The following is a 27,142-nucleotide window of genomic DNA, read 5'->3' as shown; positions in this document are numbered from 1 at the left end:
CATACCTGGTCGTAAAAGAATAATTCGGTGAAGACAAAGTAAATAGTGAAGAATGCAGTACACCCTTGTGTAAAAGAAATTATGGTATCATAGGCAAAACGCAACGTTTAACCATGAGGTAGTGCGTGAAAACATGTACACATATTGAGCATGAGAAAATGGTGCAAGTGCGAACATATTATGTGTATGACCACGTTATGTGTTAGCTTCTTCCATTGATGGCGATGATTTGAATATTGTGGGACCTTGTGTGCACTTTCAAATTTGAATATTTGTTTTGCCCTTTACTTTGTGGTAATATGTCAACAGTGCTTTTCACAAATAACCCTGCACAACATTAAACTCTGGGCCAAAACTGTGATTTCGTTACGAGGCACTCCGATTATAGGGGATTCCGGAAGAGTTTAGATAACCTGGTGTTATCACGTGCACCTAAGTCTGGCCATAACCAATAGCATGATCACGAGGCAAAGTCCTTGAGAGGATTTTTGTCTATGGTCGGCAACCTTCATACTCTTGTAACTGAATGGATCACTTTAGGAGAATTAAGTGGATTTGAAGTATTGCCTAAAGGTGTTGAAATGTGGTAGTGTGTGCAGTATGGTCAGCCTCACCCAGTCTGATACCTTAGCATTTGGCTTTATCTGCAGCCCTTCTTTAATGCGAATAGCATTCTTTGCCTAATTCAAACATGTTGAGCCTATCTGTCTGTCTATGACTCAGTGGCCCAATTTATCTAATAGCTTGGGTCGCTAGGTATGGATTACTTATCGTGGTGCCATCATAGATTGTCGTCATTCCAACTTTGTCATCTGACTCGTCATGTCATCGTCGTCACGTCATCGTCGTCATACAGTCGTCATGCATTCCTTGTCACACCGCCATCGTGATGTGATCATAGTAATTCAATCGTCATTCCAGCTTCTTGATCTGACTCGTCATGCTGTCGTTGGCATGCCTTCTACTGCGACTTAGTGATCCAAGTACAGTGGAACCCCGGTTATACGTCCCCCGGTTTTGCGATGACCCGAGTTTTACGATGGATTAGCGCAGTCCCGGCGAAGTCCCTATAGAAGCAATGCATTAAAAACCCCGGTTATCCGACGCAATTTTACGCTTTCCGCATTATATGACAACCCTCGCGAAGTGCGGGACGGAATGGTGCACGAAAGAAAAGTGCGGCGGGTCTCTTTCCTTGCTCTGTCTCTCCGCATGCGGAGCGCTTGACACCGCTTGACTGGTTCGCTCCGGCGCAGCTTTCTTCCCTGCTTCATCTCATCGTTCGTTTCTCTCTCCCCCACCAGCAGCCGCCCGCGACGCTCGCTGTGCTGAAATAGTGCCTTTTCTTCTCCACAATCACTTTCTCCCTCTCTTCTCGGTGGCGTCGCCTCTCGTCGCGTTGGGGAAGCATTTCTCTCTCCCCCCCCAGCAGCAGCCACCCGTGAAGCCCGCTGTGCTGAAATAGCGCCTTTTCTTCTCCACAATCACTTTGTCCCTCTCTTCTTGGAAGCGTCGCCTCGTCGCGTTGGGGAAGCGTTTCTCTCCTTCCAGTTTCCCAGCAGCAGATTGCTGACAAGGTAGCGCGGAGAGGCCTAGGTTCATCGCACATGTTCTTCGTCATAATCCTAATGACCAGCGTTCAGCGGAGGTTTTGAGTTGTGTGGAGCAACACGATGCACGATGTCCCGAAAGCGGACAGTTCTGTCGCTCGGCGATAAGCTTATATTATCGAGGAAGCAAAAAAAGCAGCATGGAGCCACGAAAGCCAGCATTGCCCGGCACCTTAAGATGCCCGAATCTTCGCTTAAGATGATTCTGGCAAACAAAGCTGTGATATTGCAGAATGCCAACAAGTTCAGGCTCAAGCGGAAAGTGGCAAAAGAAGGACGGCATGAGAAGTTAGAAAAAGTTTTCGTCAAGTTGCTGCATCAAGCACGGAGCTCTGCGATCAACGTTGACAGCATCATTCTAAAATAAAAGGCGGACCTTGTGGTATTGCGTCTGGGCATCGACGACTTTCAGGCATCGAACAGGTGGCTAGATTGCTTTAAAAAATGAAACAGCATTGTGTACAGCCGCTTCTGCGGAGAAAGCACTTCCGTGGACGTTTCGACGGTGAATGAGTGGATGGAGTCGCTGCCGGAGATGATTGGTGCATACAAGCTCTGCAATGTTTTCAACGCCGAGGAGAGTGGTATTTTTTACCATATGCATCCCGAGGGAACCCTTGTGTTTAAGGATGACAGCTGTCATGGTGGCAAGCGTAGTAAAGAGCGTGTGACGGCACTATTCTGTGCTAACGAGGACGGTTCCGAGAGGCTGCCCGTGCTCGTTGTTGGAAAGTTTGCAAAGCCACGGTGCCTTAAGAACTTGAAGACACTGCCTTGCAGCTACAACTTCAGCAAAAAGGCATGGATGACGTCTTCGCTCTTCAGCAATTTTTTGCAGCAGCTGGATAACGGAATGGATGCTAAGGCGAGGAAAATATTGCTTTTCGTGGACAACGCACTGTGCCACCCACCCTATAGGTCCAGCCTGAGGAACATAAAGGTTTCTTTTTTCTGCCCAACTTCACAAACCGGCTGCAGTCGCTGGATGCCGGCATCATTAAGTGCGTCAAGCAAGGGTACTGGAAGCGGTTAGTGCAGCGTCAGCTGGCGGCTATGGAGTGCAGCTAGTCGGAAAAAAATATCACTGTGCTCAACGCCATGTATTTTATTGCCAGTTCGTGGAACGCTTGTCGCGAAGCACAATTGCTAACTCGTTCAAGCACTGTGGCTTTAAGCGAGAGACTGCCTCCTCTGCTGGGCACGCAACAACCTCGATGGCGCTCGAGGCCGATGCAGGCTTCGCCAATAATAATTTCGAGGGTTTAAACCTTACCACGACCTTCGCCAAGTTTGTGGAGGCTGACGACAACATTGCGATCTGCGGCAAGGTGTCGCTGGATGACGTCATCGAGGAGGCTTTGCCTAGTGCCGACACTACTGCGACATCGGACGAAGACAACGACGGCGTCACAGATGCCGTGTCTGTGCCTACCACGTTTGTCGAGGTGCTACGGCACATAGACGGCATCCGGGACTTCAGCTGTTCACGCGATGCCACAGAGGACCTCCTTTTGGACCTTGCCCAACTCGAGCGAAAGCTCTTGGCTTCACGGATCAAACAAGTTCCAAAAGAAACTTAGACTTTTTTTAAAGTTCGTGCCGGCTGGCGGGAATCACGGCAGTGGGCAGTGGAGCGCCGTAAAGGTTTGTTTGAATAAAGCGTGATTGGTACCTGTACTGCAGCATTAATTCTTATCACATTTACTTTTTTGGTGATTTGGGTTTTCAAGCCCTGCAGAGTATGTTAGTAGTTTACATTGAAGTTTCTCGTAAATGCGTCGCGTGAAATAAGTAGTATCTTTATAGGCATAATTTATGTTCGGAATTTGCGACGCCCGCATTTTACGACACTTCTTCGCAGTCCCAAGAAAGTCGTATAATTGGGGTTCCACTGTAGTCTAATAGCTTGGGCCAAGAGGGGATGTGTTTGTGGTCGCGATGTCATTGGGTTGATGCAGTGTCGACATTCCAGCTTTGTCATTCGACCCATCCTGTCATCGTCATCACGTCATTGTCGTCACACAGTCATCATTGCCACATTGTCATTTTATCATTGTCATCACTTCAGTAACATCATCCCATTGTCGTCATGCCGCCTTCATAATTTCATTGACGTCAGTCTTTCTTAGTCATTTCATTATAATTATACATTTGTCACTCAATCAGGGCTATGCTGCCCTTGTCATACCACCATCGTCAGACAGTCACTATTATGCATCTTTTGTTATACCCCTGTCACACTGGGAGTTTTAATGTCATTCGAATCGAATGTCATTCGCCCACGGAAGTGCAACACTCGAAAAATTAATGTCATTCGGTGGCGATATCAATGGCGATCATACCAAAAAAAAACGTGGCAACTAAAGTAGAACGAGGTAGGTATAAAGTGCTTGCATAAGCAATCCATATATTTAAATATATTTTTGGTACGTCACTTCACTGAAAAAAAAAATTTTAGTATTGCGTATGCTTTGAAGGCGCAGTGGAGCGAAGAAAGAAGACACCAAAATTCGCTGACGCTGCGATCGCCCCCATTAATTGATGACGATGGCGATGCCTCTCAGGTTTCGGTTTCACTCCAGTGGTGCCAGCGCTGCTTTACCACTCTTTCGTGTTGCAGCAGCCATCAGCATTTGCCCAAATTAAGCGGTGTGGGGCCGAATTCTGACGAATTAACGAAGGTTTGGTCCCATAGAGTAACATGCACTTTGGCCGCGTCCAGTAAAGCTGTCCGAATTATCAGTATTGACAGGTGTCGAATTAACGAGCGTTTACTGTAGTATTGCGCTGTCATTTTTGTGCTGTAAAAAGATCTATGACTGCTTGTGTCAAGCATGTGGTGTGTGATTGTCGCACCTTCTGTTTGCCACAAGCATATCGATTTTATTATTGCTTCCTGTTTTGAGTACATCACAAAAAGTATTCTCCCTCGTTTTAAACAAATGAAGTGTAGCAGTGAGACACAAATGCCATGCTTTAGTGACTTGTCGCAATGTTTGATGACTCTGCTATCTCTGTGATACCATGAAACATGAACAGGGTGATGCGAACATCACTCAGCAGTAGAAAAAAGAATCGTAAGCATGTACTCCTATCATATCTCATCACATGCCTTATATTACAACCAGTGCATTAGGATACCGTATTTACTCGGTTCTAACGCGCCCTCGATTGTAACGTGCACCTGTTTTACCCTGACCAAAAAATAAAAAAAATGAAAACCTCGATTGTAACACGCACCTGTTTTCCATGACCAAAAAAGCAAAAAGCAAGAAAGAGTACAATACCGTGCACCACGTGCTTTCATGTAAAAATACTATTTTCTCTCATTTGGAAAAAGACAGATTTATTCCCAATACACCAAAGTTGCGATGAATAAACACACAAATGGAAGCGGCGTGCCTTACCGCCAAGATTTTCACTGCGCCGATACGAGTCGCCTGAAGCAACAGATGTCACTCATCGTCGCTGTCAGACAACTCCTTATCGCTATCAACGGACCAAAGCATTTCATCCTCGGTGCCGTCCGTGGCATTCGAAATACCGCACCTTTAAAGGCCTTGTTGACCATGGCAGACGGGATCGTGCATTATGCATCTTTCACCCGTCCAGCGAAGCCCTGCAGCGAGGCACGCTTCATTTTAGTGGCGGGCGTGGATTCATGACAGCCACTGACAAGCCATTTGGTGTAGAGCGCCCGAATTCTATCTTTCACTGGCTTGTTCAAACAAACATTGAGTGGCTGGAACTGCGATGTCATGCTGCTGGGTATCACAACAAGGTCGGTGTTGCATGCAGCCAGCTTGTCCTTGGATGTGCTGGTCAAAGTGGCACCTGAACACGTCGAGCACAAGCATCCCACGCAGACCTGAACTGCCGCTGGGTCTCTTCCGCCAAACGTTATCAATACAGTCAGCAACCAAATCCGTGGTCATCCAACCTTTTTCATTTGCACGCACAATTACGCCACTCGAAAACACGATTCCTTTCAGGAGGGTCTTCCATCTGAAGATAAGATACGGGGGCAGCTTGTGGCCATCCGCAGTGTAACAAAGCATTGTGGTGACTTTAGTTTTTTCGTGGCCGCACACGCGCACTTGCTTCGCCCCCTTCTTTTCAATAGTTGTGGTGGCAGGCATGTCAAAATAGAGTGGTGTCTGATCGGCATTTCCAATCTGTCCAAAGTGGTAGCCGTTTCTATGGCGCAACTTCAAAATGTACCGCTGAAAACTGTGCACTTTCTCTTCATATTCTTCGGGCAATTTTTGGCATATCCCTGTCCGCCTTCAAAGAAAAAGGCCTTTTATTTTCATTAAAATTTCATAGCCAGCACCTGCTCGCTTTGAAGTTACTCTGCATTAGCCCTTTCGGTAGGGCTAACTGCATCACCCCTACTTTGAGCAGATCGGTCGTCACAGGCCGTTGTGCCGCTCGTTGCTCTTGCACGTATTTGGCGAGCAGCTCTTCTATTTTGGCAAAGCGACCCTGCTTTGGTTCACTGAAACCCTTCCTTGTTGCTTTGCTGGCGAAAATATTCTCCTTTTGTTTGTGCCAGTCCTGCACGTAAGTTTCGGGAACTCCGAACTCCCTTGATGCGGCCTGATTGCCGTCCGTCTCCGCGCACATGATAACTTTCCTATTAAATGCAGCACCATGGTGGACTCGGTGTGCCTTCGCAGTGTGCACTTCCCTGCTGATTGAATAAACGCAGAAAAGGGGAAGACAGGCAGTAGACTAGGTTGTACTAGCTCCTGGTTACACGTATCACATGGAGGTATGCACATGGAGGAAGCCACAGCAACTAGGCTAGAAGCGCGTACGAGGCGGCCATTTTTCGAATGCCGATGGTGATATGGTAACGTGGATTTAGGATCGTTCTCAGTTCTAATGCACATGCAATTTTTGGACCCATTTTGTTGAAAGAAAGGTGCACGTTAGATTCGAGTAAATACGGTAATTGCGATGATTGCATGGCTCTTGCTTAGTAATTACGCGATGAGGGATGTTCTTCTAATATGGGGGTTCTGATACCACTATGGTGAATTCATGTTGCTTTGCAATTAGTAAATTGTGGGCTTTTGTAATTTTTTTTGCAGCTACAAAGTGAAGGAAAATAGAGTATTATATAAAGATCTTATTTGACACAGCACTGTCTAGACCGAGGGCGTCATAGCAATAAGTTCATAGGCAGCTTTTGTAATTTCCTTTTGCTTTTTGTTGTGAAATTGCTGGACACAAGACAGCGGCCACTATTAACTAAAATAAAACAACCTAATGATTTTAGCTCCTCAAATGCCTTTTTCTCACATCGTTGTCCTGCACATAACGGTGCAAGGGCGGTAAAAATAATGTCGTCGTAAACAACCCTATGATCATACTAAAGTACTGTCATTCAAGGTGGCCTAGCTTGCTTAACAGAACTCATTATGGCTTAAATTTCTCAGCAAAAAAAAATAAAAAAAGGAAACGAAGATGCATGCGTACAATTGGTGACGTAGAGCGCACATTAACTTGCTACTTTATTTTCATTGTACAAGAATAGACATTTTTAAACCACTACAAGTTTTGTAGAGAATGCTATATTAAATAACTTGTGCAACATTAGTTGCAGAGTAGACGGAACACAAGCGATACATGCACAAAAAGCCACAAGGGAGTGCTGAAACAGAGATTGTGTGGTTGAATGCCAGTTCCCCATTGAATGAGTTTGCGCTTCTCTCAAGTACATAGAAATGTATTCCACATTTCGTTCACGAACGTTGCATGGAAGTGCAAGGTAAGATCAGTTCACTGCAGTCAGTATGTATCATTACCAAAATATCGGGCCAAATAGTTCACAACAGAATGTCGCCGTGTTCATTTCAATGTGCGCCGTCGACAACCTAGCCATACTAAAGCAGCAACGGTGCTGCCACCTATAGTTTGATCTCAAGGATCTCAAGGATCAAGGATAGATCCGATGCATGTTCCTGCATGCTGTGCTATCTCGACCGACGCCAGTGTCCCGCTGCACATTCCAATGGCCTGGTAGGGCTGCAGTGCTGACTTTTCTTGAAGCCAGTCTATAGCCCGTCGTAGCGTTAGCACATGTGCCCGGACATTCCGTTATGTTTGGGAGAGGTGAACCCTTTACAGCCCGGCGCGCGAATGTGACTGTCGTAACTGCCACCCGTTGGCACTTCCTGGCAGCACCAACGTTGAGGTACAACATGCTCTATCTTGGCCCTGGGCTCTGACACTTGCGTTTCCCAGGATGCTCTGCATGTATGACTGGCAGCTTTTTGGCTCAGTGTGATCGAAGCTGTGGCAGCAGAGTTAGTAGCTGCTTGTGCTCGAACCATGACATTTGGCAAAAAACACGAGATAGGCGAGCCTGTTCATCAGATTGTGCGTGGCACTGATACCCGTATTCGGAGAAGCGCGCCTAGCATTTATCCATTTACTACTGCTGTCAGCCAACGCTTGACAAAGAAACAATGGTGCACTTGAACAGCATGCGGCACGTGTCACACAGGAGGGTTTTGAGCTATGCTCACTTGTGTGCGAGCTGTGCCGGACTATAAACGAGCCTTTAGGGATGGTTCAACAACAATGCTGGTGTCCGACTGTCCATTCTTGATAGCTTGGCCATACGGCAAGTTCGGGGCTCCGGCGCCAGCTGTGTTGATGACTCTTTTCTAGCTGACATTCGGCACCAATCATTTTCCCACATGCCACTGTTGTGCAGACACTGTTGTAAAACAACCCTTAACAATTTTTCTGTAAAAACAATCTTGTAATCAACATCTTGTAATCATGTCCAGCTGACTTTTTACGCAGAAATACTTGGCATTGCCGAGACCCTAGAATTATACTGCCACATGCAGCCAACTATGTGTCACGTGCATGCACATATATGTACACATTCATCGCACTTATTTAGTCCTAACGTATCCTAATTTGTAACATGCACCTTATCTTGGTACTCAGAAAAAGATAGGAATGTGACTTTCTCGATTGTAAAGCGCACCCTATAATTTGCGTGCATATTCTTTATACTGGTAGCAGTCATGCATACGCATGCCATGTTAACGAGGCCCTGAAACACTTTTCTAACTATGCATAGAATGACATCACTATTGATTTTTGTCGCTTTACAAATCTGCCATGAAAAATTTTTCTAATCCTTCAAGCACTAGCGAAGTTGGAAGTAGTTATCGGACCTATCAGTGGCTGTCTCTCTCATTTAATTTCCTCTAGCACTCTGGAAGCTGCACAGGAGAAATGGCAAAGGGGGTGCTGTACAGGTTGAACGCTAGATGGCTCGTGGCAGCACCCGTGGCGGCCGTGGTATTTACGCTACGCTTATCATGCTGGAGGCCTTGCGTGCCAGATGCGGCAATGTGCAATTGTCGTGTTCAGACTGGCTATGCAAAGATTAAGTTACTTTTTTCTTTTCGTCTTTTTGAGATTGCAGACATACCGTATTTACTTGATTCTAATGCGCCCTCGATTGTAATGCGCACCTGTTTTCCGCGACCAAAAAAAGGAGAGAAAAAATCTCCCTCAATTGTAACGTGCACCCATTTGCCATGACCTAAAGAAAAGAAAACTTCTTTACAGTACCGCGCACCTCATTATTTAATGAAGAAATACAACTTTCTCTCACTTGGGACAACAAAGACTTACTCCCAATGCACTAAAGTTGCAATAAATATAAGATGTTGCAGTTTCACCCGAAAGGCAAAACATTGATTACGATAGCAAATTAGTAGATAGCTATATGAAAAGTAAGGATAGTAGTTTTATCGGCTGTATAAGCTTTTAAACATTCGCTTACTAACTAAATTAACAAGCATGGTGTCATGCGTGCTCAAGCAAACATGAATATGTCTTGCTCAATGATTGCAGAAACTTTTTATCAGAACGCTGGAGTGGGGAGAAAGTGTGGTCGCAGGCGCGAGCGAGTTGATTTTTATGTGGCTTCTTGCTTCAACGTGAACTAAGCAATGAGAACACAGCGTGGTGCGCCTAGATGCATAAACTTCCTCCATCGCAGATTGCTTTCAAGATAGGGGCCGCGCGACTGTGCCTACGCAGCAGTCACCGGAGTAGAACACCTCTCCTGTTTGTGCTAGTCCTGCATGCAAGTTTCGGGTACTCCGAACGCTCGTGATGCGGCCAGATTGCTGCCTGTCTCTGCACACGTAATTACTTTCCTTTTGATTGTGGCATTTTAAACACTCGGCGTGCCCTCGCTGTCGGCACTTCCATGCTGATAGAGCAAATGCAGAAAATGGAAAGACAGACGGTGCACTAACCTAAGCGCACATACTACAGCACATGGAGGAAGCTACGGCAGCTAGGCTCGAACCGCATACGAGGCGGCCCTTTTGAAGTGCTGATGGCGACATAGTAACACAGATTTAAGGTCGTACTCGATTCTAACACGCAAGCAATTCTTGGACCAGTATTATTGGGAAAAAAGTGCGCGTTAGGTTTGAGTAAATACGTTACACATTATCACTTATTCAGCTCACATGAGGAATAAATGTATTACTGAGAATGATCTTGCGATCACAATATCAGCCAGTGGCTGTTGTGGGTTCAGCTGCTTGCAATGATGCTGCATGATGACATTGCGGAAGCAAAAGGAAGTGATTTATTGCTGTTTTCGACACCGGATTGTAAATTTCCAGCTTCATGCAGTGCAATAATATTTGGCTCACGTGTTCACAGGAGCCTCGCTAACAGTTTGGAAACATTTTCTTACTCTGTTAAAAAAGTGTTTCAGGGCCCTTTTAATTTGCAAGAATAGCACGCATTGGCATCAAAAGAAAGAAACTTTTTATGTAGATCTGTGCTTTTTAATCTTGGTGGCTGCTTCTCTTGGAGCCAGGGGAACAGTTGCGACAAAATTTGCCCACTGATGGGCTTCTTAAGCTGTGCACGCTTGTTCATATCTGTTAATCTTGTGTGGAACTTAAAGTCGGAAGGGCGACTCAAATAGGCCTAGCGTGCTGACAAGCCATGTGGCAAGTATTTGATAATCACTTCTAACTACTGCCTAAACATTAACCATTTGTGCATTTTTTGTGGCATATAGTATTTCTGTGACTGAGGCACTGTCTCTGTCAATACACAATTTGCAGTCAGCGTGTGGCGGCAGCTGCTGCGGCGCTACACACCTCAGCTGTTTCTTATGAATGGTGCTACACACCTTTTAATCAGTGTGTCGGTTGGGCATGGCACTTTTGATCGTTAGTTTACAGCAACCTCATGCATGTTAGCACTGTTGCACAAGTGAATGCTGTTCCACAATTCTTTACCTTCCGCAAGAAGGGCAAGGTACAAGGAAGATGAAAGGTATTGAGACACACGCACAGAAAGTCGACAGCTTTGAGTGTGCCAAAGATAGCTTTCTACTGTAAAATGGAAGCTGGGTTTCATCTTCGAACTATTTTGTCGTCGTGGATTCCGTGACGTCATGTAGTTGCCGGTGCCCCTGGGGCATCTTCTTCATCCCCAGACCGCACCAACAGTGAGTCCGAGTCACAGAACCAGCACAGTGGCAGCGAGGAGAATGGGCCTGTGTCCTCCTCCCTGTTGGCGTCACAGGGGGGTTCCACTGTGGCCGGCAGTGGTGGAGGTTCAAGCAGCAGCACATCCAGCAGCAGTTCTGGCGGCGCTGTCAACGGTGGGCCTGGCGGGCCACAGTCGCCAAACCCGGGTGCGTTGCGGCTTTTTCCCGACTTGTTTGATTGAGCTAACTTTCTGTGCTGGGGAAAGGGACATGGTGCATTTACATGAATGCAACAGGAGGATATCGCGTTTCTTAGTGCATCGTAGTAATCCTATGTGACTTTATTTACATGTTGCACCTCCCTCTTCATCCTCAACAAGCTGGAAACTGTTTCCACCAACTGCATTTCGCTTGGAAATGGGGAGAGCACTCACTAGCAGCCACTTCACCTTTAATCCGAAGCTTTCTTGTCTGAGTCATCTCCGCTTTTGTCATGTATCAACTATCTGGCCTCGTTCGCAAAGCAGCCAGTAAAAAGAACAGATGCAAGGAATAAATCATAGTAGATGAGCTCTGCCTGAAATAAATTATAAGCCTTGTGCCCCCAAAGAAGGTATGTAGAACTGCAGTAAAGGTCGGGCACCTTTTTCTCTACATTTGAGGTTGCGCTTGTAACATAGTGTGGGGGTCCACTTGAATGTTGACCCGCTCAGCTTGGATGGCTCCCAGAATGCTCTAGAGATGCACATACCCATAACCACTGGTTATGTGCCTATACATACCGTACTTGCGCAATTCTAACGTGCACTTTATTAAAGTAGAAGGTGCATTCAAATTTGCATACGCGTTACAATCCTAACTTACTCTCAATGCAAGGTAGCTAGCCACACTGCCATTGAACGGGTCATCTGAAGAAAGTGACGCTCAGAGACATTGCAAGATGGATCCATGGTGCGTCGGATGACATCCCACATATGATGATTGCAGGAGCCTCCAGAAGTGTGGCATTTCTAATGCATTAAATGGAACTGAAGATGACTTTCTGTGGTCGGTAGACAGCGAAAAGGAGGTGTCGTGGGACTTCGATAGTCACTAGCCGCTGAGATTTGGCTGTGTGTGTGTCTGCGTGTCTTTGTATGTTCCGTAATATTGTTTCAGTATGGTATGCGTAGACTGAGGTTTTGTTAATTCATGTGTGCGGTAGAATTGGCCCCAAGTAACTTTTTCTTGTATTTGGGCGGTAATATACCTGGGCGTGACAAACAGGGCCACAGTAGAATTGTCCAAATACAGTACCTATATACCTACCTGTTGTGCCATGTCATCTGAGCCAAACTTTGAAAACATGCACATGCCACGTAGCTTCACAGAACCATGGTGATGTTGTTTGTCATCACTTAAAGATACTCAGATTACCTTTTGCATTCCACCTAATTACATAATTCGTCTTAATTAATTAATCAGCTTCTGAAATATTATGAGACAAAAAGTGTCCCTGAGAAAATTGTAGAGCAACACGAAGAACTTCTCAACCGGCTTTCTGTTGCTCAATACATGTTACATAGAAGTGTTTTTCCAAGCATGAAAGAAGCTCGCAAAAACACAAAAGACTTGTCTCGCGACTGACCACTCGGGGCACTTTGCGTGTATTTGTGGGCCTTCTTCATGCTTGGGAAAATACTTTTAGGTAGCATGTATTGAGTAACAGAAAGCCGGATTGGGAGTTCTCCCGCTGCTGATATGACCGTTGCGTGCACAAACCCTTGTATTCTTGCTGGGCAGCTGTGTGTATACAGCTGTGTGTACGAAACTTCACCCATGGTGCATACAGTGGTCCGAGTTGGACGGTCAATATACTTTAAGTTACGAATGCCGGCTGTCTTCCTTTTGTCTTATTTCATGCACCATCCAGCAGCGATGCCGATGGCGGCGTTCCTCATCATGCCAGCATTGCAGGACCCCTGCTAGCTGCCAGGGCTCTGTTTCTGCTGTTCAGCCGCAGTTGCCTAGCAAGCTGTGTTGCGCTGACATGTTGCCCCTGCTTTTTGTTGGACACTATGCCAGGAGTTCCAGCGCAAGCGAAGCCTTGCTATTGCTTTCAATGCTTCGCCCAGTTTCACTGTTGGGTGAAACTGCCAGTCTTTTGTATGGACGAGTTGGACAGTTTTTCTGATTCTTTGAAATCAAAACACAAGAAGCCTTTAATTCTGTTTATCATGTGGCACTGCTTGTTGTACATGACTGTTTTTTTTAGAACAAGTCCCTGCAAAAAAAAAAAGCTTAACCATAGAGAAAGACATTGAACAAGAGCAGACACTCCCATAGAGCCCAGAGGCTGAATTGACTGTAGCGCACCAAGCGGATGGGATTAACTCCTTCCGGTTTCAGTTTTGGGCACGCGCATTTTGAACAGCAGCTGGCACGCGCTACGCCGGCTGCACTACTTGGCACATTTTTTTCCCTTCTTCTTCTGCTGCTGCTAACTCGCGCCCAGTCTTAGTGCAGAATTGATTATTCAATTAAAATGATGGTGAACTATCTTACCAGCCTCCATCAAACGTGTGTCACGTGCGATTTCCTAAAGTAGATGCAAAACACCTTGTCAATTTCGCTCTATACAAATGCTTGTTCTAGGCTTTTTGTGCGTTCATCCAACGTTGTGGCACCAGGTAAGCAGCAGTAGTTCCCACACGAAGCTCCACCGGACAGCATCAGCTGAAAAAAGTGAACTACAAGCTTGTGTCATTTTGATATTTAGCCCTTATAGGAATAGTGCATGTAGAGGGGAAACGTGTGAAAGTGGTGAATGGGTGACATTACAAACAAAAGCAATTCGCTTTTACATACATGGCGTCGAACCCAACTCATTCCGAGCCGTACAATAAATTACAAAGTAAACATCTGATTTCCAAGCATTCCCCCATTCCCGGGCATTATTTCCTGCACTTTAAGAGCACAAATGCACGGGCAACGGCGTGTTTGCAAAACAACTTGGCATCACCCAGACCATGCTAGACGCTCGCAGAATGCCCTCTACTCACACTCAAGAGAAATGTGTGGGTGCAAAGCCTGTTTTCAGTCGTTCAGCAGACAGAATTTTCAGCTTCTTCGTTTTTGAGCTCCTCAGCATTATCTTTTACGTGTTCTGCTGGCGCAACCAACACACTCCAGTGTTATCACCCTTGGCAATCACTCGTTGTGTCTTTGAGAAACAGGAGTTCCGAAAGAAGGTAGGTATATTTTGCGGGGCCGTAGAAAGCGTCACAAACTTGTCTCGCTAAGATTCAGTACACGCCAAACTAACTGTAACCATGGCTGGCTTGCTTTTTGCTAACTGCTTCACAACCCCAGGTGTGGCAAGCATGCCTCAAAAGTATTCCAAAATGTTACGAAATTAATTAGAATAATTTTCGGGTCAGTGAATGCGTCACGAACTTGTCCCAGTAAGATTTAGTACACGTGAAACTAACTGCAGCACACAGCTGGGCTGCTCTTCGCTAACTGCGTCAGAATGCCTGGTGCGGCCACTGTGCTTGAAAAGTACCCCTCAAGAAACTAAACTAGTTACAATAATGTTTGGGGTCAGAAAAAGCACCAAAATTTGTCCCAGTAAAATTCAGTACACGAAAAACTGCGTCACACAGCCGAGGTACTTTTTGCTAACTGCGTCACAAAGCCGGGTGCAGCAAGTGTGCCCAAAAACTACTGAAGTAATGATATCAGGGCTCATAAAAGGTGTCACAAACATCTCCCAGTATGAGTAATCAACTCAAATTAACTACGCCAGGACAGCCGAGCTGTTTTTCACCATCTGCATCACAAGTCTCGTTTCCGTGCCGTAAAAGCCAAGATTGCTTGAAATGCATCGCAGACTGTCAAACAAAATTTCTCACCTTGCCGTAGTCATATAGTGCAGTGGTGCCATGTCGAAGTGCAGAGGGAACACAAGAATATGCCGGAAGCCCAACAAACACGCTGCATCCAAAAGAGACGGGTCATCAAACAGGCGAACTTCACATGTGCAAATGGCCTTGCTGGCTTCAGTGGCCTGTCTGGCGCATGACACATGCATCTGTAATGCCTGGCATGCCACTAGCTTGTTTCTAGGTAACGCAAGAAATGTAAGTCGCAAAGTATAAGTTCATTTATACACAAAACTTCTTAGTTTTAGCAGGGAAGAACAAAAAGAATGAAGCATTGTCTAAGATTATTTCACATTCCTTTTTTTCCGATGCTTGCGTCAACTAACGGATGGGATTAACACTAGCCGTGATGTGTTTCCTGTTGCCAGTTTTCGTGGAGTGTCCCCTCTTGTTGAATTTCTTTCTCAGTGGCTTAACCTTTTTGTGGAACTGTGCGAGAGCTTGCTGTGTAACCAGGTGGGCATTTCTTTTTTCAAATGACATGCAGGTGCCAGGTCACACAAGGGAAGCCTGCCTCAAGCCTCCATGGCTTCCCAGCATCATCATCATCAGAGGGGCATGGCAACACCCTCATCATCATCCGCCGGGAGTGTCAAAAAGTCGGCAAAAAAGTTCCGCAGGTGGGACTTCAGCTTTTCATGAGCTCTGTTACAGCCAACACTCTTTTACTTGACACAAAGTTTTCAATCTTCATGTGGGATTCTTTGTGGCTGTTCGAAATTGCTGCTATAACCTATACAATTAAGAAGCGATTTTTTGAACGCCCAATGTTTTGCGCACACCCGATAATTCAGATGCCTTAGCAGCACTGCCACACCATAGAGTCAATCTTTAAGGACGTGTGAAATTTTGGACGCAAAACCCCTTCGCCGTCATTTTCCGTACTTCTTACCGTGGCCACAGGTCCGAAACGGCAATAATCGAAGACACCACCGCCGCCATTTTGGTTATTTCACCACCTCAAAGCAGCGCTCTCGCACGCAGATCCACTGGCAGCCGTAGCCACCACTGCGGCAACGCTAGGCCAATCTGCTACAACATTCGCTACCAAGCTTCTTTCTGCTCAGTGCCATGTTTTTCATTGAAAGAATTCACTGCTCTCAGCAATGGCAGTGATTCTGCCTTTATAATCCTTGCCAATGGCTTCGAAGCTCGCAAAGCATGGCTCATTGTGTAATGCCAGTTCGCAAAAGTAAGCTTCGCTTCAATACAGCAATGTTACACTTAGAATCATACGCTAAGTATTACAGTGAAGCATGCTAATAGTGGGAGGGGGAAATTGTCATGGGAGGCAGTCTGTATTCCTTAATTATGCACACATGCACCCGCTGTCTCCTGCCACAGTATGAGCACTGATATGCCTAATAAGTGTACTGGCAGGCTTTCAGAACTATTTCGGGTGTGCCTGCGGTGATTTGAGCCCTTGGGAGCAGTAAAAGGCATGCATGCATTTTTTGGGGGCTGCCCAATTTTTCGGAAGTTTTTATGGCCCCTAGGGAGTTGAAAAATTGGACGTTGACTGTATGTCTTACGTGTACGGTTTCTTCACTCCATTCTTGCCAGCCGAGTCTTCAGGCATAAGTTATATTGTTCATGTGTTTTGATATGCATGGGAAGTAAAACTTATCAGGTAAAGGCCACTGCGCTTCAGTATCACTATTTAGTTTTACTTCAGGAACTAAAGAAGAAATGAAATCAAAATTTCAAATGAAGAAAAAAATGAACCCTCTAAGCAAGGGATCGCCAAAGGACAAGAATGTCTAGGCATTAGTTTTTGAGATACTCTGTGCAGTACATGCACTTTTGTAGGGCGAGCCTGTGAATCACTTTTCTCGTTGCCTCTTCACTGAGGATGGTGCTTTGCTGTAGGCATCATTAGTCATTTCATTGATGGCCCAGTGAGTGTCATAGTGAGCAATATAGTGCAAACACATTATTCCTAATGTGCCTTTATGCTTTGTTCAATCAGAGTTGAATCCTTGCTCTCTGTCTTGGCATCAGTATTTGTGTGTACCATTTGATGACCTCATTTTATGCCTGCCTCATCTTATCTTGCCACCTTATTTATCTCCGTTACCCTGTAGCCAATCCCAGATCCAATTCTCCCTTTGCTCTTGTCTTTTCTTATTGCAATAAAAACTTGAGACCAGACAATATTAACCATGTCAGAAGATGATTGACATCATTACCAGGGTGTCTACCAACCGGGAAAACTGGGAATTCTCAGGGATTTTGAGTAGTCTGGAAAAACACGGGTAACACTAAGAGAATTTGTGCCTCTATCAGGGAAAATTAGCTGTAGTTTTATTGAAAGGGTCGAAAGTCGTGGTAATGCTGGCTCGTGTAACAGACAGGAATTGTAATGAATTGTCTTTGACACCCTGTCGTCGGCTGGAGGAGTTGCTAGTGTCCAGTCAATGGACGACTTTCTGGATTCCTGATAATTTGGACGGCTTCGCGGCACCACCACATACCCCATAGAGTCAATGTATCAGAATGTCTGAGATTTCTGACGCAAGAACTCTTCACCGTCAGATTTTCCGGACATTTTGCCGTGACCTCAGGTCTGAAACAGCATTAATCAAAGCCACCACCGCTGCCATTTTGATTACCTTGCCGCCTCGAACCGGCACTCTCGCACGCAGATCCACTGGCAGCCGTAGCCACCACTGCGGCAATGCTAGCCCTAGCTGCTTCGACGTTCGCTATGAGGCTTCTTGCCGTTCGGTGCCATGTTTGTTATTGAAAGAATTCGCCACTGTCAGCAGTGGCACAGACTCTGCCTTTGTGGTCCTCGCGATTGGCTTAGAAGCTTGGAAAGCACATAGCGTTGCATAATGCCGGTTCCCGAAAGTCAGCTTCGCCTCTGTACAGAAATGTTACTTAATGAAGCACACACAAAAGTATTGCAGTGAAGCATAACAAGCGTGGGAAGGGGCTGTGCCACTGGACACAGTATGTATTCTTTAATTATACACCCGTGCTCCCAGTATTTCTTGTCACAGTATGAGCACCAATATGCCTAATACGTGTACCGACAGGCCTTCAGAGCGTTTTCGAATGTGCCTGTGGCGGTTTGAGCCCTTAAAGGCAGTAAGTGACATGCATTTTTTTTTTCAACTGGCCAATTTTTCGGACGTTTTTGCGGCCCCTAGGTAGTTTGAAAAATTGTATGTGGACTGTGCAACTGACCAAGAAGATGCTTTAAATGGTCTGTGGGGCGAACGAGTGGTGGAAGGAGGACAAGAACAGAAATGACCTACGCACTGAGGAATGAACGGGAAAGGAAGCGTGCTGCCGCCATTTTGAAAGAGCTTGAGCTCAAAAAAGAACGTGTTGGCTGATGCCACGATGCAAGTGTCTCTCATCCAAACCAAAGTAAACTCTTGAAATCGGTGAAACACAACACTGAGGTGTCGTGTATGGGCTGAGAGTATGTCAGTACAGTTGAGGTTGACTTACGAGCTGTTCAGAGAGAATCTCAATTGTGACAAAGTTCGAGCCTCATACCACTGAGCTTGCTATCAATTGATAGAAATAGCTCATATTCGAAAATATTTGCTTCTGTGTGCATCTCTTTTTTATTCGTATTTGAGAATGTCCGAGTCGATATGCTTACTAGAGAGTGACGGCATCTGGCGATATGGTTTCAGCCCATCTTGACAGAAAACATAGTTCTGCATCACTCAGGGAATTTTGCAAAGGCGCCCAGGGAAAACCTGGGAAACTCAGGGAATTTAGAAATGTCAACTTGCTAGACACCCTGATTACAAAGTAAAACTCAACATTGAAAAGCACCTGAAAAACTTGAAGTCTACTCCAACTCAACAGCTGTTCAACTGCAACAAATTGCATCTAGGAAGAAGATTTCACTAAGTTTCAGTGTATGTGTACAAATAAGCTTTATTTCCCACTCCTTAAATTTTAGCCTTCAGTGTCCTTGAAATCCTTGAATTTCGAGCCAAATGTGTTGTATGAACCCTGGTCGCATCGTTCTGACTCTGGCGCATGTCAGTAGGGCATGGAAATGCACAGAAGCCATACAGCATTCACACATGCACTTACAGTGCGAGCTGTATCGCAGCAATCGGTACTCTAATCCCTCAGCTTGTGCGGATATAAATTTTTTAGCCCGAAGCAGAGTTGAAGTGATTAGTTCGAATAATCGTGGCGTTTCCCTAAAACCTTCACACAAGTGCCACATGTTGACAAATCTAAAAGAAATTGGTTCTTGCAAAGAATGGGTCTTTCCTCTGGAATCAGTTTATTTCCAAGCTGCTGTTATTCTGATGTTTTCATGTACAAAATCAAGTTCAACGTTTTTTCCAACACCAGCAGCACAGAAAATTAATTTACAGGCTTTTGCTCAATGCTGTCCTTAACTCTACTTGAAATTTTATGACAGTCGAGGCAGCAGGAGTGTTTTGCGTTTGCCTGTTGCATGTCATTATGCCATGTAAGGAGTCATTGACTGTGTGACGTTGGCCAGGTGAAAGCAAATTCAGCTCAGCGCTTTCTGTATACACACAAGCTTTAGCCCATTCTGTCCTGTTAGCACACACATGAGCTTGGTAGACGTGCTCACCATCTCGGCGACCCTTAGTGTAGCATGTGCACATGATCTCAGGCCTGATCACTAATGAGTGGCAAACTTCCAGTGGCAGTTTCCCGCTCACCACCATGCCTGCCTTGGCTGTTTGGGCTAACCAGTGGGCCTACCATTGTGTGCTACTGAACCTTTTATTACATTTCCATTTAGTCAGCTTCATGTGGAGAGCAATTAGGGGTGGACCATAGATTAACCTTTCTCCTGGCGCGCGGATGCGACCTGTAGCTTTCGCTGCACTGTATAGAGTTGGTGAGCATATGTGGCAAGGGGGAGAGAGCTCGAGAGGGGAGAGTATCAAATGAGAACGAGAAACAGAAGTGGCCAAGTTTTTGTTCGTCAAATGCCTGTAACGTTGTTATTGCACCATTTCAAAATATATCTTGCAGCTATGTGCTCCTAGTAGAGTAGTTCACATCAGCCACTACGTACAGTCATCTGATTTTTCGGACATCCTAGGGGCCCCGAAAATGTCCGAAAAAATGAATGCATGCCTTTTACTGCCCCCAAGGGCTCAAATCGCCACAGGCACATCCGAAACAGCTCGAAAAGCCTACCAGTACACTTATTAGTCATATTTACAGATGTACTTTTTGTCTTTATCGGGTGACACATTTCACTGCCTAACAAATGTTATCACACAGCACAGGACGCGCCTGCATGTATCGGAAGCTTCTGGAATGTTATTGATGCTTCCATCCGTTGTCTGTGACCGAACCTTGTGAAATCTGATCAGTGGGTCAAGCATGTCGGCTTTTATACATCAGTCGTCGAATGTTCCAGAGTAACCGCCAGGACCTGCGTGCCTTCCACAAAGTTCTACATTATTCGCGTCGCGCACATATGGGATCAGATTACACAAAGTTCGGTCACAGGCAGCGGATGGAAGCATCGATAACATACCAGAAACTTCCGATACATGCAGGCACGTCCTGTGCTGTGCGATAACATTTGTTAGGTGGTGAAACGTGTCGCCCGATAAAGACAAACAAGTACACGTGTCAATATCATTGATCGTACTGTGACAGGAGATGGCTGGTCTACACATGTATAGTAATCAAAGAACGCATACAGTGTCCCGTAAAAGGGGCTGCTTTCCTCTCATGGTAAGCTTCACCGCAATACAGTGTATATGCTTTACCACGTAACATCATGGTATCGTGGCAAAGCTGACCATCGGGGACTGCATTATGCAACATTTGACTACTGGCGTACTTTCCGCACTTCTAAGCCATCGGCGGTTAGTTAGGTGGGCAGATGAGATTAAGAAATTTGCAGGGACGGCATGGCCACAATTAGTACATGACAGGGGTTGTTGGAGAAATATGGGAGAGGCCTTTGCCCTGCAGTGGGCGTAACCAGGCTGCTGCTGCTGCTGCTGATGATGATGATGCCATCGGCGAAGAAGACAAAGGCAGGTGACAGTGGCGAATTCTTTTAATGAAAAACATGGCACTCAACAGCAGGAAGCTTGGCAGTGAATGTCAAAGCAGCTAGGCTTAGCATTGTCTTGTGGGCTATGCCTGCTAGTGGATCACTGTGTGGGAGCATTGGTTTGACGCTGCGATATAATGAAAGTGGTGGTGGTGGTGGCTTCGATTATTGTCGTTTCGGACCTGTGGTCAAGGCAAAACGTCCGGAATATAGTACCGCGAAGGATTTCAGCTTTCGAAATTTCAGACGTCCTTATACATTGGCTTTGAGAGATAATGGTGGTGCCACGAAGGTAACCGAGTTATGAAGCGTGTTCAAAAAAATGTGCATCCGAAAAATCAGTCGTTGACTGTAACTAATTATTGAGCTTGGGGACATTTAGTGGCCCATTGAGGCGATTACACACCACTTCCATTACGATAGCTTATTCAAGAGACAAGATTTTATATGCTAAGCTAGTAACAACAGAGCCATCTTACATGTTTCCAGCATTCCCAAGACTTGCGTGCGTCGCAGGGTGAACTGGCATAGTTGTTACTGCACAAATGTCATGTAGTGGTCCGTAGACAGTGATAGAATTGTATCCGACAGCGATAGCGACAGTCGTTAAGTGTGAATAAAAAACAGTAGTGTGTTGAATTGGCTGGTTGTATTTAACTTAAATTGTCAAAGTGAATTCTGCAGGTAGCTCCTTTTCCTGATTGCAAAAATTGCAGGCATGCTACTTTTTTCGTGTCGTAAAATTTAGTGCAGATTTAATTTTCGGGCACACATTATTTCTTACTGTAAACACATAAAAATTGGGTGCTCAGATTTGACATTAGAAGCAGGCAAATACTACAGCATGTAATCAGTCACCATACGTGAATGGGGTCCACAGTGCTGTGATATCGCTACCATTGCACGTTCAAATAAAGCGATTGCGATTGACTGGCAGTGTTCTTTTTGTGTGCTGCTTGAAATTTGTGATGCAAAATCTACATCATTCCTTCAGATTTCTCTTGAAAATTACGTTGATTTCTTTCAGGGCTGTCGATGAGTGAAGAGGGGTGGAGCTTGGGCCTGGAACAGGATCAAGGGTATCCATTCTTTTTACCGGCCATAACCTTGGCACCAGTCATGTCATCATCATGGAAGAGCGGCTTTGCAGTGTGGCTTGTGTCACTACTGCAATAGAACCACTTGGAGCAGAGCCTATAAAGAACTTGTAAATGAAATGTTGCATTGTACAGCGCAGATGGTAGCCTTGTGTAGCTGCTGCATTAAAGCCATCGTCCCATTACGGCTTTAGCTGTGTGACCTTCTTTGTAGCCCCTCCTTGTGCAATGTCTTAGTGAAAATTGATTGAGTGAAGAAATGTTTCATTTTTGAAGGGATGGTCCTCTGGCTTAATACGAGGAGTGAGGAAGGCAAGAAAGTGCGTTTGAAGTGGGAGGTGCCCTGCAAGAAGCATGGTCTGCAACTGGTGTACTTTTTATTTGAATGTAGACCAAAACTTTTAAAAAATAATGTGTGAGAGTGAGGGTTCGGCTCAAGTTCGAGGATATGGTTTGAGCACAACCGCTAAAAACTGCTAACTGCAAGAAGGTAGATGCCATGGGGCTGAAAAAGATGTTGCTGATTTTATCAGGATACAACGATGGAGAGCATATCGACGGCGGTTGAAAACTGTCACAAATATTCAGGACATCGCTCGGAACAAATTCATATGCCTGTCGGCGCTGACATGCTATTGACATGTCTACTGCTTAATCAGGTAGTGAACTGGGTTGCAGTGGCCCACATTAAATGAAATTCCGACCGATCAGATAATGCGAGCGTTCCAAAAGTGCAACATTGTTGACATGTTGTTACCCCCGTATTCAGAAATGCAACTTAAGTCTAAGCTCATGTTTGACTTGATTTAAATGACGCCTGGCGTTAACGTGCCCAAAGACGCTCACTGCGTTTCCTTCGGCTTGTTCACGACAGATGTCGCTTAGATGAAGTCAAGCATGGGCTTCAACTTAAGTTGCATTTCTGAATACAGAGGTTAGTGTTCTTTTCACTCCCGAATGCCTTTTACGTTTGAGAAATGTTTTTTTTTACCTTCCCACTTTTGAGAGCTGGCCTATAATCGAGGCGGGCCTATATTCGAATAAATATGCTAATAGTTCGAATTTTCTTGCAAAAGCCAGGAAAGAAACTAGGGCTGCAGGATGGTCCTCTAGGCCACTCATCCGCCGGATCCACTCCTGATAGCTAGGCACATCATCCTGGTAGAGGTACTTTCTGCATAAATGGCTAGCATATGACTGCACCAAAAAGAAAGAAAAAGAAAAGCACATTTTTTTACTAGCTTCCCACAAGAAGCCGTTGGTCAGCCTCAGCTCATTTACCATCTGACTTCTCTGCAATATTTGCATGAATATAACAAGATGCTGTGGCAGGCAGGCTGACCTTTTGGGAAAGATTTCTAAAAAATGGTATTTATGATTATGTATAATGCTAATTATTTGCATTGCAAGTGTGCCAAGGGCATAAAGGACACTGAAGATGGTTATTTATTCGTTTTTCTTGCTTATGAAAATTTCTATCCAGACTTCTTTTCACCATGCTTCACTGGTTTTACAGTTGCTTTAAAATGCATGTTGCAGGTTTATTATATAAAAAAAAGATGCAGGTTTATACTTCCATTGCTTATGGTTGCATAATAATGCAAGGAAATAGCAAATCATGTGCTTTTAATATTAATGCAAATGGCATTCTATGCCTACTTTAGCCATTTTGAGCCTACCTGTCTGTCTGTTTCTTCTATTATGCCAACCCAGTGGTCTAAGTTGTCTAATAGCTTAAGCCACTAGGCACAGGCTCGTGGTCGTGATGTCATGGTTGTAGCATCGCCGTCATTCCAGCTTTGTCATCCAACACTTGGCATGCTGTCGTTGTCACACTGTCGTCATCATACAGTTGTCCTGCATCTGTTGTCACACCGCCATAGCGATGCCATCGTGGTTATTCAGTCTTCATCATTCCAGCTTTGTGATTTGACTTGTCATGGTGTTGTCATCATGCCTTCTGCCCCGACCAAGTTGTCCAAGTCGTCTGATAGCTTGATCCATTAGGTTCAAGGTCGTGATGTCGTCGTGGTCATAGCATTGTGTTCATTCCAGCTTTGTCATCCAACTCTCGTCATGCCGTCGTCATCACGGCACCATCATCACACAGTCAATGTGATCGTAGCACTGTCGTTTTATCATTCTTATGACTCGGTAACGTCATCCCATTGATGTCATGCCTCCATCACACCATTGATGTCAATATTCTTTTTTTGTTGTATTGTAATCATACTATCATTCAATCATGATTACACCGCCATTGTCAATCATTATCATAGCTTTGACATCAGACTCTCATCATGCCGTCGCTGTACTGCTGTCATGCCATTGTCATCACTTCAGCATTGTCATCTTATTGCCATGCTGTCATCATACCACCTTCGGCGATCCATTGACATCATTCCTTGTTTGTCATTCTATCATAGTCATGCTGTCGTCATTCAATCGTGGTGATGCTGCCATTATCATGCCATCGTTGTCATTGCATCATAGTCACACAAAAGCTACCATGTGTTCGTTGCGGTACCATTGCCATGCAGTCATCTCATTGTCCGCATGTCATCGTCATCACGTTGTCGTCATTATGCCATCGTCATTATTAAATAATCAGTATCTTATTGCAATCCCATCGTTGTTATGCGCTTTTGTCGTACCATCGATATCATTTCTGCTTTGTCATTCCATCATCACTGCATTGGCGTCACACAGTTGTAATGCCTGTAAGCTCATGGGCGATCTTGGCAAGCTAGTACCATAGCAAAGTGGGACGATATTTGAGTATGTGGCATATAGCTGAAGCAATGGAAGTGTCAGAATTACCATTACACATGTGAAATAAATGCGACTTTAGGAATATGGTCTGTTGCTATATTGCTCAATTGCTATTTGCCTTATCATCGACAGTCATCATGGGATGAGTTCTGCCGGAGTTTTTTGTTACTGTAGGTTTTTATTTTTTCTTACACCCTGTTCCTTTGGTTTGGGTTAGCTTTATTACATTCACTTAATGTCACCAAAAATAAAGGTGGGAAAAGAGTTGCCTTCATGTGAAGCACTCGGTGCACGGGGCTCTTTCCTTGTGCAACATCTCTCTTGTGTTCCACACAGGTGGTCATCATCGGAGATAGAGCTGTGACCTAGCAAGATGCTACCCCAAAAACTAGTTGATTCTGGTGGACAAGAATAGGGGATATTGCATGCATGTTTCAATGCCGAGATTCATTGCATAGTTTAGAATTCATATGTTAGTGGAGAGATGAGGCACCATGTGGGGTCTTGATTGTGCACAATGCAAGCCCGTTCTGAAATGAGTGTACTATCTCATGAAACTGGTGATCAGCATAAGGACTGACAGGATTTAAGCCAAAAGTTTTATTAAGCGCCATCAAACTCTGCAGACTTTAAACAATAAATGGTGGCGACCACTTAATTGTCTGTCGGCAACCAAGTACACGCTCGGTCTTCACTCTGAAGCTGTCGGGCGAATTGCATGCAATGCTAAATTGTCTTTGTGTAGCATTAGAGGCATGGCTACTTGAGATCCAATATCAGAACATCCACTGTATTGGTGTACTAAGACAGCAATATGCGACACCAGGTGCCAGAAATGATCAGCGATGAAATGTTTAAAGGAGTGTCCTTGAACTGAATCATGTTGGTAAAGAGCAAGGGCGTGCAACATCATGCTTTGCAGCTACTTTGTTCGCTGGCAGCCTAGTTAAGCACATTTGCACGTTAATTGGTCGAAGTAAGTGCATGCCATGAGCCAAGCTTGCTAAGCCTAAACAAAGGTTACGGTTTGGCTCGGTTTGGTTTGCGTAAAATCGAGACGTCATAATGTAAGCACTTGGCATTATAAATGTAGCTTGCATGTGCATGTACACATTTATGTGCACATGATCTTTTTTAATCTTCCTGTGCATGCGTTCTACCTGTTCCATCTGTCACACAGCATCTGCTGCCAACAGAATACTCATTATAGCAAGCACTACAAAACACCCTGACATGTCTGCAATGTACTCAGCTTGTCCTGATGCCCTTCGGGCAAATGCTAGGGATGTTCGCTGGACACTAGAAAGTGTAGCCAAATGGTCGTGCGAGGGATCTCCGCTGGTTGTATTCAACACAACCCTTGGATATCCATGTCCTGGCAGTAATGTCTATAGGAAATGCAGTGGACATCACTGCGGTCACAGGGGAGGTGCCACGGCGTTGTTCCGATACTGTTCCATGAAGCGTATCATCTCGCCGTAGAGGAGCGCTGCCTCGTCACCCGTTCCCACAACGAAGTCGTAGTGTGTGAACCGCTGGTCGGCCACTCTGTAGAGACGGGCAACACTGGGCAGCTCTCTCTGCAACCGTGCCACATCCCATGGGTCGGCGTACCAGTCACCTGCGCTATGGTAGAGCGCCACGGGAACTCGTACACGGGACAGCTCGTACCTGGGCGGACGCCACTGCAAGAACAAAGACACGGACAGACCAAGTAACATGAAAGAGAGAAATAGATAAGTAAAGGAAATGCAGTGACGTTAATGAAAGAAAACCCGGTTTGCTAACTTGTTAAGGGAATATGTCATGATCACAGTCTATCTCGCCGGCCTGTCGACCTGTCTTTAGCACACACATAGATTGTGAATAGTGTCCTAGTATCTTTTATTGTGACAGTGGCTGCAGTGGCTGGTTGTCCAGCGCCTCTAACATGGTACACAACGCCTGCCTCTTCATATTATAATGTGGGCAGATGCACAAAAGATGTGAGAAGCCACGAGCCAATGCTCTAGCACTGTCAGAACGCCAGTTCTCTTTCTCCGTGGCACGTTTAAAGAAAAGGAGCAGGAAAAGCTCCTACTGATGGGCGCAGGCCATGCTCTCTGCTTCGTTGGCGGCACAGGATGTCAGATTTAAGCAGAAGTTTTTTGGTACGCCACCGTTGTGCAAGAGGTCAGTCGTTCTTAGAGAAACACTAA

The 27,142-nt window shown here is 45.2% G+C and overlaps 2 protein-coding genes across 10 annotated transcripts in view; one reads left to right on the top strand and one right to left on the bottom strand.

Moving 5' to 3' along the window:
- The window catches only part of Eaf6 (chromatin modification-related protein EAF6/MEAF6), a 35,994-nt gene extending 13,629 nt beyond the window's left edge, over nt 1–22,365 (top strand). For all 4 annotated transcript variants that reach the window (XM_065436848.2, XM_065436849.2, XM_065436846.2 and 1 more), the window contains 3 exons: nt 11,119–11,319; nt 15,523–15,655; nt 22,103–22,365. In XM_065436848.2, the coding sequence (XP_065292920.1) occupies nt 11,119–11,319; nt 15,523–15,655; nt 22,103–22,118 (350 nt within the window). In that variant the 3' untranslated portion in view covers nt 22,119–22,365. The remainder of the gene's footprint in view (nt 1–11,118; nt 11,320–15,522; nt 15,656–22,102) is intronic.
- A 125-nt stretch (nt 22,366–22,490) lies between these two features.
- LOC135905795 (lipase 3-like) overlaps nt 22,491–27,142 on the bottom strand; it is a 54,250-nt gene continuing 49,598 nt past the window's right edge. For all 6 annotated transcript variants that reach the window (XM_070538493.1, XM_070538490.1, XM_070538491.1 and 3 more), the window contains one exon: nt 22,491–26,629. In XM_070538493.1, coding sequence (XP_070394594.1) covers nt 26,363–26,629 — 267 coding nt within the window. In that variant the 3' untranslated portion in view covers nt 22,491–26,362. The remainder of the gene's footprint in view (nt 26,630–27,142) is intronic.

This window comes from Dermacentor albipictus, chromosome 5 (genome assembly GCF_038994185.2).
Source record: "Dermacentor albipictus isolate Rhodes 1998 colony chromosome 5, USDA_Dalb.pri_finalv2, whole genome shotgun sequence".
Classification (NCBI taxonomy): domain Eukaryota; kingdom Metazoa; phylum Arthropoda; class Arachnida; order Ixodida; family Ixodidae; genus Dermacentor; species Dermacentor albipictus.
This window is presented reverse-complemented; position numbering and strand designations above follow the sequence as displayed.